A 12,955-nucleotide genomic window follows, 5' to 3' on the forward strand; every position below is an offset into this window, starting at 1 on the left:
TATGCTCAGCCCCTCATAGCGGCCGGCTTGGCCCGCCGTGTCAGGAACGTGCTTTCTCGTGCATCCTTGTGCCGATCATTCCGTCACATGCCGAGGTGACGATAACCAAAAACAATCTCGTGGCAGCCGCCCACGCTTTCCCGTACAACCCCGCGGGTACAACTTCCAACGCTTCGTTCATGTCTTTCTTGAGACGCCGCTTCGGCGGTGGCGGCGGCGGCGACGATAGCGAGATTTCGACGCCCGAACTGTCCCGCGAACCTTCTCCCGGACCGGATGGGAAGTTCAAACGCCCTGCGAACTTGCGCCTGATTACCGCAGAACAGCTGCAGACGCTCAAGAAGAGGGGCCAGCATAAGAAACGGAGGAATTTCTGGGTGTTTGGTCTGGGAGGCATATTCGGGTTGTTGCTGGCGGGCTTCTTTGCGAGCAGTAATGATATGATTGATCTGAGTAGTTTGGAGGGCGTCAACCTGGAGAGCATCATGGAGGCGCTGCCAGACAACTTTGTGAAGAGCGCGCAGCAGATGCAGGTACGCGCGACTCTCGCTTCCTACACAGGACGACTGGATGGGAGACCCTGCGCATGGAGAGGAATCGAGGCTGACTGCCCCAACTCAGTAGAAATCAGAAAAAGACGCCGTAAACTACGATTCCTTCGCCGTCGGTCTCCACGCGCAGAAACAAGGCATTAAAGCCAAACACCCCGTTATCATGATACCCGGTGTCATCTCCACGGGTCTGGAATCCTGGGGCACAGAAGAAGGGTCAAGACAATACTTTCGCAAGAGACTATGGGGGTCGTGGACGATGATGCGCGCGCTCGTCCTCGATAAGGCGCAATGGAAACGGCATATCATGCTCGACAAAGATAGCGGTCTTGATCCACCCGGCGTGAAGCTGCGAGCAGCGCAAGGTTTCGATGCGGCCGATTTCTTCATAACGGGATACTGGATATGGAATAAGATTCTGGAGAACCTCGCTACCATCGGGTATGATCCAGGCAATGCCTTCACGGCAGCCTACGACTGGCGCATGTCGTACATGAACTACGAGATACGGGACCAGTATTTCACCCGTCTAAAGTCGCACATCGAAGTTGCCGTGCGCGTGTCGGACAGGAAAGTCGTTCTTCTCTCGCATTCCATGGGTTCACAGGTCCTCTACTACTTCCTGCACTGGGTTGAAGCAGAAGGTTACGGCAACGGCGGACCAAACTGGGTCGACGAATACATCGACAGCTGGATCAATATCTCCGGCTGCATGCTCGGCGCTCTAAAAGACATGCCCGCCGTCCTCTCCGGCGAAATGAAAGACACAGCCCAACTCAACGCCTTCGCCGTCTACGGCCTCGAGCGCTTCCTCTCGCGCTACGAACGCGCAGAAATCTTCCGCGCAATGCCCGGTCTCTCCTCCATGCTCCCCCTCGGCGGCAACGCCGTCTGGGGCGACGAAACCGGCGCCCCCGACGACCTCCCCGGCCAAAACGTAACCTTTGGCCCCTTCATCCGTTTCCGAAACGCAAACAGCACGATGACGCAGAAGAACATCACTGTAGATGACAGCCTCCCCTTCCTGTTCCGCAATACGGAGCCCTGGTTCAAGAAAATGATTCAAACCTCCTACTCCCACGGCGTAGCCCACACCACCAAACACGTCGAGGACAACCAGTTCCTGCCCGCTAAATGGGTTAATCCACTCGAAACCCGGTTGCCGCTCGCCCCCAACCTGAAGATCTACTGTTTCTACGGTGTGGGTAAGGATACCGAACGTGCGTATTATTACCGCAGCGACGATGATCCGTTGAGCGGGTTGAATGTTACGCTCGATACGATGTTCACCCAGGCTGAGGGCAACGTGGACCATGGGGTTGTTATGGGTGAGGGGGATGGCACGGTGAATCTGCTAAGTAGCGGGTATATGTGTACGAAAGGGTGGAAGATGAAGAGGTATAATCCCGCCGGTGTGAAAGTGACGACGTTTGAGATGAAACATGAACCTGATCGGTTTAGTCCAAGGGGTGGTCCTAATACTGGTATGTCTTTTCCTCTTTTCCCCTCCTTTTCCTTTGCTGTCTTCTCAGTTTGGATACATGCTGACGAATATGTGAAACAGCGGATCACGTAGATATCCTCGGCAGAATGTCACTCAACGATCTTATTCTGCAGGTGGCGGGTGGACGGGGCGAGTTGATTAACGATACCATTCATTCCAATATCAGGGAGTATGCCGAGAAAGTCAAGATATACGAGGAGGAAGACTGAGCTTCCGTTGGAAGTCAAGCCGGGGAGCATGTATATGAATAGCGATGCCAGCGATGAACAATTACGTTGCAAGGAGATGGTGAGGGATGGATGGGTAGGGGCTCCGGCTCAGATCATTTGATTAACTGATCGATAGCTGGAAACCGCGGGAATGATACCATAGACTACTGTTTACCCACTCGCTACATTCTTGTAGATGCCTTCTCATCCATGAAACTAGATTGGACAAGTGTGTTTTCTTTTATGGCAAGGTAAGAGACGGTGGTGTGCTTCAAGCTAATGTTGTTGTTGTGAGGATACTTGGCCTGGTGAAGCTGTGTTGGGAGCTTGTTCTCCTTCTCTTTCTCCTTCGTCCTTTACGTCTGCAGTAATGAAGCGATAATGACGGTATTCCTCCTCAACTTCCTCCTCATCTTCCTCCTTCACTACTCCCACTACCCCCTCCTCAGACCCAGACTAAAAGTCCGCCTTCCCACCCATGACCTTCGCCGCATTAACCGCACTCATCTTGTTCGCCCAGCCCTGCGCAGGCACAATCTTCCTCACAGTCCTAACCTCATCGGACGCATATCCTGGAATACGGATATTGTAGTTGCGCTCAAGTATAACTTGGATATCGCGGATGTCGAGTTGGGGCGAGTCGCGCAGCTTGCTAAGCTTGCACGCGTTGCTGATGACGTTGTCGACGAAGTCGTCGGCGAGTTGGAGGACGGCCTGCGGAGTGGTTAGATATTGTTGTGTTTGAGGGTATAAGGAAGATGGGGCTTACCTCTTCGACTTCTGGTGTTAGGGCTTCTTCTGATCCACCTGTTACCTGCCTCACGAGCTCATCTAGCTTCCGCTTGCTAAGTACCCGATCGCCTTCGCCTTCGAGTTGGAATGGTGGTGGACGCGGGATGACGGGTTGGCCCATGGGTCCTGGCGCGCCATTGGTAGGACCACTCATAGTAGGCCGGGATTGGCCCATGTGGACGGCTTGGGGGGAAGTCACGTTGAGATGGCGAGGGATAGGCATCTTGGGGTTATTGAGCTGTTCGCGCTCGCGACTGCCAAAGTTGCCGCCTTGTCCGCCTTGTTGCATAGGTGTGTTTGTGCGTTGCGGGTCTGTGTAGGAGCGGTTCGCGGCGCTGACGGCGGCGCTGTGGGAGAGAGGAATTGGTGGGCCGGGCGCGTTCGAAGCGGCGGATTGAGGATGTGGTGAGTTGCTCTGCTGGTGCGCGTTCGCCTGCATGGGGTTGATCTGAGGTCGCTGCTGCTGTTGCTGCTGGTGGAAGTTCTGTTGCTGTTGTCCCTGCGCGAATTGCGGCATCTGGCCTGGAGGCATCGTCTGCGAGTGAGGCCCTGGCGGAGGTCGAGCTTGCGGCTGTCCTTGCTGCATTTGTTGCTGCTGCTGCTGCTGCGGAAGTGAAGGCGGCATCTGCTGGTTGTGTTGTTGGTTATGCTGCTGTTGCGGCGGGCCCTGCTGGTGGTTTCCCTGGTTTTGTTGCATGTTGAACTGGGGTTGTGGTTGGGGTTGAGTTTGCGATTGTTGTTGGGGTTGTGGTTGTAGTGTCTGTCCGCCCTCAATCTTGATTTGCGGCTCCTCTTTCACTTGGGGCTGCGCGGGCATGTTAGGTTGTGAAGGCTGGCGCTGAGGCGCTTGGGGCTGTTGTTGCGGCGGTTGCTGCTGCTGCTGCTGTTGTGGGGGCGATTGCGCTGTGTTCTGGCTCTGAGGTTGCGCCTGAGCCTGGCCCTGCGCATTTCCCTCGCGTTCATCCTTCCATTGCTTCTGCATGGCACGGAACTTGTCAATCTGGGCCTTGATCTTAGCAGACTCCTTCTCGATGTTGGCCTTCATCATGAGCTGTTCCTGGGGTAGTTCCTGCCCATTGTTCTGCCTTTCGGTAAGCTGATGAACAAGCCGCCGTCTCTGCTCGTTAAAGGAAGCTTGTTTGGCAAGCATGTTAAGATAACCAGATCGGTACTCCTTGATTTTGGTCTCGTACTCGGGTGTGCCTGGCGCCGGTCCATTCGTGGGTCCCTGCATGGGGAACTCGTGGACGTGCTTGACGATAGCAGGATCGACCTGGCCACGTCCTGGGTTCTGGCCCTGGTTGGGCTGTTGTCCTTGGTTCTGCTGGTTGGGTTGCGCGCCAGCACCACCAGCTCCTCCATTAGGACCCTGGCCTCCTTCCTGCTTGACCGCATTGGGGTTCTGCTGGCCGGCTGCACTCGACTGTCCAGCTTGTGCTTGGTTCTGATTTCCCTGTTGCTGCTGTGCCTTCATCTTTGCGCGATACTGGCGTTCGCGCGCGATGAACTTTTGCGACCAGTCCGTCAGCTTCTGACGCGCCGTGGTATTCTCCTGGCTGCCCGGCGGGTTGTTGTTGAAGATGTTCCACGAGCTCTGCATGATCAAGCGGTACTTCTGCTTCTCGTCTTCGGGAAGACATTGCAGCTTAAGGATGTCATCGGGACGTAGCAGCTGTTGACCTTGCTGCTGCCCGCCGCTGGCCTGCTGTGGCTGGGATTCGCTCATCGCGAGGGCTGCGGACTTCGGAGCCGCGCGTTGGAGGGTCGAGTCGTATACGAGCTTTGATGCGGGAAAAGGTCTTGGTGTTGTCGCGTAGTTACTGTGATTAATAAATGTGTGGCGGAGATGGGATCTTGGTGTGTGAAGTTTGATAGTGGGAGTGGTGAGGTTTGGAGTGATGGTCCACGCATGGGGCCAAGCACCCGACAACGACCATGTCGCGCGTTTGTACGACCGCACGTGCACGCGTCGGTCCTCACCTGGGCACTAACACATACGTGGATCAGCCAAGTGACTTCTCTATTATCTTGCATCTAACTAATGCTACCGCTCAGATGCAAACGGTATCTCACTACTCTGAGAATCCACCTTCGAAACTTCGCCTTTTGCGAGCGCCCGCTCTCTGGTATTCCGGACTTCCCACTCGAATTCCTTGAGTGCCCTGATCTCGCTACCAACAAACAACAACCCCATCAATCCATCGATGACACCAACACTAAATCCCAATGTACTCAACAACATCAGTATAAAGGCAACATAGTTCTTGGGTGACCACCAGACACCTATTAGGCAGCCAACGGAGAATGAGAGCTGGTAGAAGAAGTGACCTATGCGCAGCTTGCGCTGTATCCTTTCTCGGACCTGGTACTTGAGTATAGTTGCCATGATCTCGTCATAGACCTCGATGGGCAAATATTTCTCAGGCAGTGCCCACGGGGATAGCCGTATGGCTGACGGATCAGTAGAAGTCCTCGTCAGTGTCGCTTCGACGGAGAAATGATCGCTCAAGGAACAGTGTAGCGTAGGATGACGCATCGCCATGCCTACGTTAGCTTCCTTGAGCTCCCACTCAGCTGTCTCCTCCTTTGTCTCTGGGTGGTGGTATCGCCCGCTGCTAAAGAAGACGTAGTCAAGTCGCTTCGCATTGGGGTCTGGAACGGCAGGATCTATTTGCACGTTCTCACCCTTGTTGAGACGTCTCTGTTGTCCTTTGTTCCATCGCCAGGAGTTCAGCTCACTATCGCATGTTGCTCCATTGACAGTCATGTTGAACTGCGCAGATGGCATTGGTACGCCGCGAACCTGCTCGACCTTGTCTTTCGCTGCGCCGATAGAGGACTCAGGGTGTAGGATGCGCCATACGTCCCGGACAGGCGAATGCGTCTCTATGATACGGTGCGCGAGGGATAAGGGGATCATGTTGAAGTCGCCCATGCCGATGACGAGATGTCCGCGTTCAGCGGCTGCGCGCATGAGTTTTGTGATCTCCCACGCTTGGGCTGTTCGGTGGCAGATGTAAGAGTCGTGTGGTTCGCGTTCGTACGGGGCGTGAAGCTACTCAAGTCAGTATACCTAGGTATGTACCTTGCGGTGGAAAGACCGACTAACATGCGTGCAAAACACCTCTGCGATATCTCTCTTCGACGGCCCCATCTGGATCCTCGCACATGCGACTCCCTTACCCACGAACCAATCGCCGCGATAGAAAGCAGCAGGCCGTCCGTTCAAAGGATACCGCACCATGTTGCTCTCGAGGATGGGCCATCGTGACAGGATGACTAAACCACCACCGAAGATGCCGCTGTGGTAGAACTTGCCATAGGGCAATATGTGTTGTGTCTTCTCCCTTATGGCATTGTAGTCTTGCTGGGTCCAGCACTCCTGGAGTCCGACAATGTCTGGCTGCGGACTGGCGGCGGCGATCTGGTTTCCGATTTCAGTAAGGCGCTCGTTGCGCAGCTTGGAGATGAACTTGAGACCCCAGCAATTGAGCGACAGGATGCGTATGCTCGAGGGTGGCGGGCCGAGTTGTGAATCCATTGTGTAGGTGGACGCGAGTTGAACGGACGGGTATGATGCAACCCAGGAAATGTACCTGAGATGCTGCAGGGATGCTGGGGACCGCCTGCACGCTAACTTTCCATTGCCGATCAGTCGCGTTCCGCATTTCACTGGGCAACATCGAGCCAACTACCACATTGAAGATGGACAACACACGGTCAACCTCACCCAAAAGACGGCGCGAAGACGAAGACGGCTACGATGACGAACGACCACGCAAACGCTCTGCCTCCCACGAACCGCCCAATGCCTCCCCCAGCTATAGGATAGCGGAAAGACCCGCGCGCCGACACAGCAGAGGCAACAGCGAAGACGACCAACGCGAATACCGAGACCGACGCCCCTCCTACTCGCGCTCGCGATCACGGTCACGCCGCTCCAGCACCTCCTCATCCTCGCACCAGCGCCGCACATCACCCTCAAAGCCCACTACTCTGAACTATGCGCCCACGCTCATCCTACGCGGCCACAAGAAAGCCATATCCTGCGTCAAATTCTCGCCCGACGGCCGCTACATCGCCAGCGCCTCGGCCGACTGCACAATCAAGATCTGGGACGCCCACACCGGCGCCCTCGAACACACGCTCGAAGGCCACCTCGCAGGTATAAGCACCATATGCTGGTCCCTCGACTCCAAGATCCTCGCCTCGGGGTCTGACGACAAGAGTATAAGGCTCTGGGACACAACCACTGGGCTCGCCCACCCCACGCCTTTCATCGGCCACCACAACTACGTCTACAGCATAGCCTTCAGCCCCAAAGGCAACATGCTCGTCTCGGGCTCCTACGACGAAGCAGTCTACCTATGGGACGTCCGCGCCGCCCGCGTCATGCGGTCTCTCCCCGCACACTCCGACCCCGTTGGCGGCGTAGACTTTGTCCGCGACGGCACGCTCATAGTCTCGTGTTCTCACGACGGCCTGATTCGTGTCTGGGACACGGCAACAGGCCAGTGCCTCCGCACCCTCGTCCACGAAGACAACGCCCCCGTCTCCTCTGTCATCTTCTCGCCAAACGGCAAATACATCCTCGCGTGGACCTTGGATTCGTGTATTCGGCTCTGGAACTATATTGAAGGGAAGGGGAAATGCGTGAAAACGTATCAGGGACATGTGAATAAGCAATACTCGCTTTCCGGTGCGTTTGGCACGTACACAGGGAAGGAAGAGGGTGTGGAGTACGCATTCGTTGCATCTGGTGATGAAGAGGGGCAGGTGGTGTTGTGGGATGTAAGTAGTAAGAATGTGCTGCAGAGATTGGAGGGGCATGGAGATGCGGTGCTGAGTGTGCACACGCATCCGACTGAGAAGCTGATTGTGAGTGCGGGGTTGGATCGCACGATCAGGCTGTGGAGACCGAAGGAGGGGGTCGCCGGAAATGCGAATGGAGAGATGGTGAATGGAGAAAAGCTGGATGGGCACGGTGAAGGTGTAAATGGCTTGGACGCAGACGGGATTCAGCAGGCATCAAATGGGTTTGATCCTGATGTCCTGCCGCCGAACCCTTTTGCTGAGGGCTAAAAGGCAGGGTTTGCTGAAATATGGCGATAGACAACAACAAGTGGAGGATTGAATAGGACGTGGCGTAATTCAGATACCCCAAGTAACTAGCAGGTGAAAGCTAGCACGTATCTTTCCCCATCTTATACTGCGTAAATCGTCATACATCAAAACGCCTGCATAGCCACGCTTTTTGGTATACCCCAAACGCCTCCCATGCAGCAAAAGTCTCGAAACGCCAGGAAATGCAGACCTCCTTCTTCTCTTCAGCTTTGCCAAATCAACTGAAATGGATACCTTCTTGGTTGAAGGCATACAACAACTTTAAGAAATCACCCTCATCACACAACCGCGCCCGCTTATCCGCCAACTGCGTCTCATCTTCAAGCACCTTCCTCACTTTCTCCCTGACCAGCTCGCTCAACCTCCCCTTCCTCTTCCTATTCACGCCATTGACCCTCTTCTTACTCTCCGCCTGGAGCTGTTTAAAGAAATCCGGGAGTTCATCGTCAGGATCATCGGGATCAGAGAAACCTTTGAATTCGTCGTCAAGATCCATATCCGCTTCGTCATTATCTTCCGTGATCTCATTCGGATCGACCGGGCTGTCGTCAACAGGAATATCATTCTGCGCACACCACAACCTGTAATTCCCCCCCAGCAACTCCAACACCGCCGCCGTACCCAAGAAACTCGCTCGTAACGTCCTATTCTTCCGCACAAAGCAGATGCGTAACAAGCCATCCCACTCCTCATACGCAATCTGCGGCCGCGGATTCTTCGGCTCGATACGCACGACGTTGCTCTCGACCTGCGGCGGGGGATTGAAGTTATTACGTCCGACTTTCATGACGTGGCTGACTTTACTCCACATTTGTACGTTGACGGAGAGGCGGGAGTAGAGTTTCTCGCCGGGCCGCGCGAAGAGGCGCATGGCGAATTCGCGCTGGAACATGAGGATGCAGCACCGAGGGGGGTGGGCGAGAGCGAGCAGTTTGAAGACCAAGGGCGAGGAAATCTGGTAGGGCGTGTTGCTTATGCAGACGTCGAAGCGGGGGAGTTCGGCTTTGATTACGTCGCCCAACCGGATCGTTAATCGCTTTTCCTCCGGGCTGCCTTGAACTCGTTTTGTCAATTCAGCGGCCATTCGGGGGTCCATTTCTACGGCTGTTACTTGTTTGGCGGCTTTCAGTATCAGGACTGTCAAGTTTCCCGTTCCCGGACCCACTTCGAGAACGTGGTCGGACTGCTTCAAATGCGCTTTTTGGACGATGGCCGTTGCGACACCGGGGTTTTTGAGGATATGCTGGCCGAGGTCTTTGTCCATCTTGAAGATTGAGTGTGCGGCCGAGGCTTTCGCAGAGGTGGCGGCGGGGCGGGCGTAGGGGGAGGCATCTTTGTCGCCGCCTTTGCTGCGCTTTTGCTTTGCTTTCGGCATGGTGGGTGGTTGTGGGGAGATTTGGTGCGGTCGAGTAGGTTTTCGTTGACGGGGAGAGATCGCGCGAGATCTGAGTAGCGCTGCGACGAGCTTGAGCGGGTAAGCTTGGCGGGTGTGGGTACTGGCGGAACTTGCGATCGGTTGGCGCGGGCTGTTGGATCTGGCGACGATAATTTTTGGTGTTGCAGATCGGATTTACCGCGGGGTTAAGACATGTGAGCGCGCGACTAGCGTGGTCGCGACTTTGCCCTGATCCATGACGTTGATGCGACTTTCATCGCATTCTCGTAGTCCTTGTGCAAACCCTACTATTCTCGTATGCGAAATAGTATCGCGAACCTAGCCTCAAGCCTTCTGTTTTCATCGCGTTGTCACTCTTTCAAAGTCGCCACACACAGTCGTTCCCTCCTGAAATACTCACCCTTGCCGACGCGCTCCTTCCTCAGCAACCCCAGCAATTGCAATCACTATCAGCATCGCAATTACACTCACTTCATACCACGTGCCCCTAATTGCCCCGCTGTACACTTGCAAACGCGGTTCCTATTGCGGCCTTTGTCGAATCTCCAGTCACCTCGACATGCTATCAGGAGTAGCACCCTAATCGCGCTCTCTCACCTTTACCTCGATCGATTGCGCCCGTTTGCCGTCTACAAAAGCAGCTTTCCGGCCTTCGACCTCCGTCGCTCCTACACCTCACTCCTTACTGCATCAGCAGTCCCAGGAAGCCTAGGAACCTCTTTGATAGACACTCATAAGCCTTTGGCTACAGGAATCATGGCCAGGAAAATCTCTAACGCGCCCTCAGACTCGTCCCTTTCACCTCCTCCTGACAACCTCATGTCAGCCACCGAAACCGCTACCGTCGCCCAACCAGTAGCGAACGGCAAGAAGCGGAAGGCCGAGACAACACCCCGTACAAGGAGGACCAGAGCACAACAAGTCGACGTCGAAGATGTTGTTGATGCCGTCGATGAGTCGCCTCGACCCAAGCGTCGCGCTGCCAAGAAGATAAAGGTCACAGAAGAGGTGGAAGATGAAGTCATGGCCCAAGAGAGCGGTGATGGCGAGGGCAAGTCTAAGAAAGCCGTTTCAAGACGTAACAAGAAGACCGCTACTACGAAGAAGGCCGTGGCGGAGGACAGTTCGGTTGAAGCCGAAGTCGATGCAGAGATAGAGGTTGACGCAGATGGAGATGACAAGATCGCGACCAAGACCTCTGTCAAGAAGACCACACGAGGCAAGAAGAGCAAGGCCAAGATCGAAGACAGCGACCATGAAGACAAGCCCAAGCCTAAGCCTAAGCCTAAGGCAAAGGGCAAGGGCAGTACTGCAAAGATCCTACCACCACTTGCAGATCGCACCAAAGACTCAAAGCATCTGATTGGCGCCCATGTCAGCTCCGCCGGAGGTTAGTTCATATCACACTCCCGTCTGCTATTTGTGAAGACCACTGGCTAACATGGACTCGAAAACAATCGTTTAGGCGTACACAACTCCATCATCAACCTTGTATATATCGGGTATGTTTTTGATCTTCCACATTCACCAATTTGAGCCATCGCTAACATCCACAGCGCCAATGCTTTCGCTCTATTCCTGAAGAACCAGCGTAAATGGGAGACCATTGAGATGGATCCAGAACATGCTGCACTTTTCATTCAGGGCTGCAAGGACCATGGTATCAACGCTGCGGAGTGCTGTCTACCCCACGGTTCCTACCTGGTCAACCTTGCTCACCCTGATCCCGCTCGCAAGAAGCAGGCCTACGACTCCTTCTTCAACGACTTGACGCGCTGCCATGCGCTTGGCATCCGGTACTACAATTTCCATCCTGGAAATGCCAATGCCACCACTCGCGAGGAAGGCATTCGCATCATTGCCGAGAACCTCAACCGAGCACATGCAGATCCGGCGACTGGTAGCGTTGTCACTGTACTTGAGACAATGGCAACTCTCGGCAACACCATCGGAGGAACATTCGCTGACATTGCCGCCATCATCAACCTCATCAAGGACAAGAGCCGTGTCGGTGTTTGCCTAGACACCTGCCACGTCTTCGCTGCCGGCTACGATCTCCGTTCCCCTGAAGCCTACGCCACAACCATGGACAAGTTTGACCAGGAGATTGGCCTAGAATACCTCAAAGCCTTCCACGTCAACGACAGCAAAGCCCCTCTATCCAGCTTCCGCGACCTCCACGCCCGCATCGGTACCGGATACCTCGGCCTCCAAGCCTTCCACAACCTCATGAACGACGAGCGCTTCCACGGTCTCCCCATGGTTCTCGAGACCCCCGTCGACAGCGTTGACGCCAACGGCAAGAAGGTCGAAGACAAGGGTATCTGGGCGCGCGAGATCAAGTTGCTCGAGAGCCTGGTCGGCATGGACAACACCTCTGATGAGTTCAAGCAGTTGGAAGCAAAGCTTCTAGCCGAAGGCACCGCTGAACGCGAACGCGTCGGCGATCAAGTTCAGCGCAAGGCCATCAAGGACGCGAAGCCTAAGAAGAAGCGCGCTACCAAGAAGAAGCTAGAGAGTGAGGATGAGGACGAGGAGGACATGGAGGGATGAGATACAACCACTTGAGTACGTCGATTAGTGCCATCAGAAGGGATGGGTAGTGCATGAACTGTTTTACCCCCGGGGTAACTGTTCCGGCTCAGGTGTTATCCCTTTAATCGTCTGGAGGAAGATGGAAGATGGGTACGCGTTGATGAGAGCGGGAGAAAAGTGGGCTGGAAATGCGTTGATTTGACTGGATTTTGGCTTCGGCCTTTTTATCTCCTATGCGATACCCCATTTCATTGCATGGAAGGCATTTTCATCAGGGGGCATGCTGGGTATATACCACACGGAATCACAAGACACATATCATGAACGGTCAATAGTTCTGACAAGACGTACGTAACTGCACTGCAAGTTGCTGAGGCATCACTTGGCTCCGTAGATGCGCATCGGCACGCCTTACGTTGACGGTTACGGTGTACCCTGAGGTCTGACTACCTAGCTGGGTCACCGAGATGCCGAGGGCGGGTGCCGAGAGTTCGTGTGTGCCGATTTGTCGCGTAGGGCGCAGTGGATACTAGAGCTTACTTTGCTGGCGTTTCGTATGGCTAGTGAGGTCGATGACTGATAAGGTAAGAGGGATGGCCAAGCTTGCTTGTAGTCGAGGCTCGTGGGGTTTGTGGACTTCGATTTGTTCGGAGGGATCTCGGGAAATTGTGGGGTTTGTGGTCAGTGTATGGGAGTGAGGCTTCACATCTTTCAAGTCAAGGCAAGACGCGCGGATGGTTGAGTAGTAATCGCTTGGAGGGCTACCTCCGGTAAAACATTCACTAATTCGAACAGTCTCCGAACGACTGCCCTATGTCGTCGAGATGCTATTACTGCACACTGA

The 12,955-nt window shown here is 54.7% G+C and overlaps 6 protein-coding genes across 6 annotated transcripts; 3 read left to right on the top strand and 3 right to left on the bottom strand.

The window, feature by feature from the left end:
• Window positions 1-179: 179 nt before the first annotated feature.
• Window positions 180-2,264, top strand: J4E92_003969 (uncharacterized protein; the record flags this gene model as incomplete). The annotated part of the gene is made up of 3 exons (XM_051495362.1): window positions 180-533; window positions 625-2,035; window positions 2,116-2,264. 3 exons carry the CDS (start codon window positions 180-182, stop codon window positions 2,262-2,264), a joined length of 1,914 nt encoding a protein of 637 aa, XP_051354381.1.
• Window positions 2,265-2,720: 456 nt separating this feature from the next.
• J4E92_003970 (uncharacterized protein) lies at window positions 2,721-4,782 on the bottom strand (the record flags this gene model as incomplete). Its single annotated transcript, XM_051495363.1, has 2 exons — window positions 2,721-2,978; window positions 3,034-4,782. The coding sequence occupies 2 exons, from the start codon at window positions 4,780-4,782 to the stop codon at window positions 2,721-2,723; spliced, it is 2,007 nt and encodes a 668-aa protein (XP_051354382.1).
• Window positions 4,783-5,100: 318 nt separating this feature from the next.
• Window positions 5,101-6,597, bottom strand: J4E92_003971 (uncharacterized protein; the record flags this gene model as incomplete). Its single annotated transcript, XM_051495364.1, has 2 exons — window positions 5,101-6,111; window positions 6,166-6,597. The coding sequence occupies 2 exons, from the start codon at window positions 6,595-6,597 to the stop codon at window positions 5,101-5,103; spliced, it is 1,443 nt and encodes a 480-aa protein (XP_051354383.1).
• A 164-nt stretch (window positions 6,598-6,761) lies between these two features.
• J4E92_003972 (uncharacterized protein) lies at window positions 6,762-8,138 on the top strand (the record flags this gene model as incomplete). Its single annotated transcript, XM_051495365.1, has 1 exon — window positions 6,762-8,138. The coding sequence occupies one exon, from the start codon at window positions 6,762-6,764 to the stop codon at window positions 8,136-8,138; it is 1,377 nt and encodes a 458-aa protein (XP_051354384.1).
• Window positions 8,139-8,397: 259 nt separating this feature from the next.
• J4E92_003973 (uncharacterized protein) lies at window positions 8,398-9,555 on the bottom strand (the record flags this gene model as incomplete). Its single annotated transcript, XM_051495366.1, has 1 exon — window positions 8,398-9,555. One exon carries the CDS (start codon window positions 9,553-9,555, stop codon window positions 8,398-8,400), a length of 1,158 nt encoding a protein of 385 aa, XP_051354385.1.
• Window positions 9,556-10,332: 777 nt separating this feature from the next.
• Window positions 10,333-12,129, top strand: J4E92_003974 (uncharacterized protein; the record flags this gene model as incomplete). The annotated part of the gene is made up of 3 exons (XM_051495367.1): window positions 10,333-10,966; window positions 11,042-11,078; window positions 11,133-12,129. 3 exons carry the CDS (start codon window positions 10,333-10,335, stop codon window positions 12,127-12,129), a joined length of 1,668 nt encoding a protein of 555 aa, XP_051354386.1.
• Window positions 12,130-12,955: the final 826 nt, after the last annotated feature.

Source organism: Alternaria infectoria, assembly GCF_024043175.1.
Source record: "Alternaria infectoria strain BMP 0036 chromosome Unknown scaffold_5, whole genome shotgun sequence".
NCBI classification, from domain to species: Eukaryota; Fungi; Ascomycota; class Dothideomycetes; order Pleosporales; family Pleosporaceae; genus Alternaria; species Alternaria infectoria.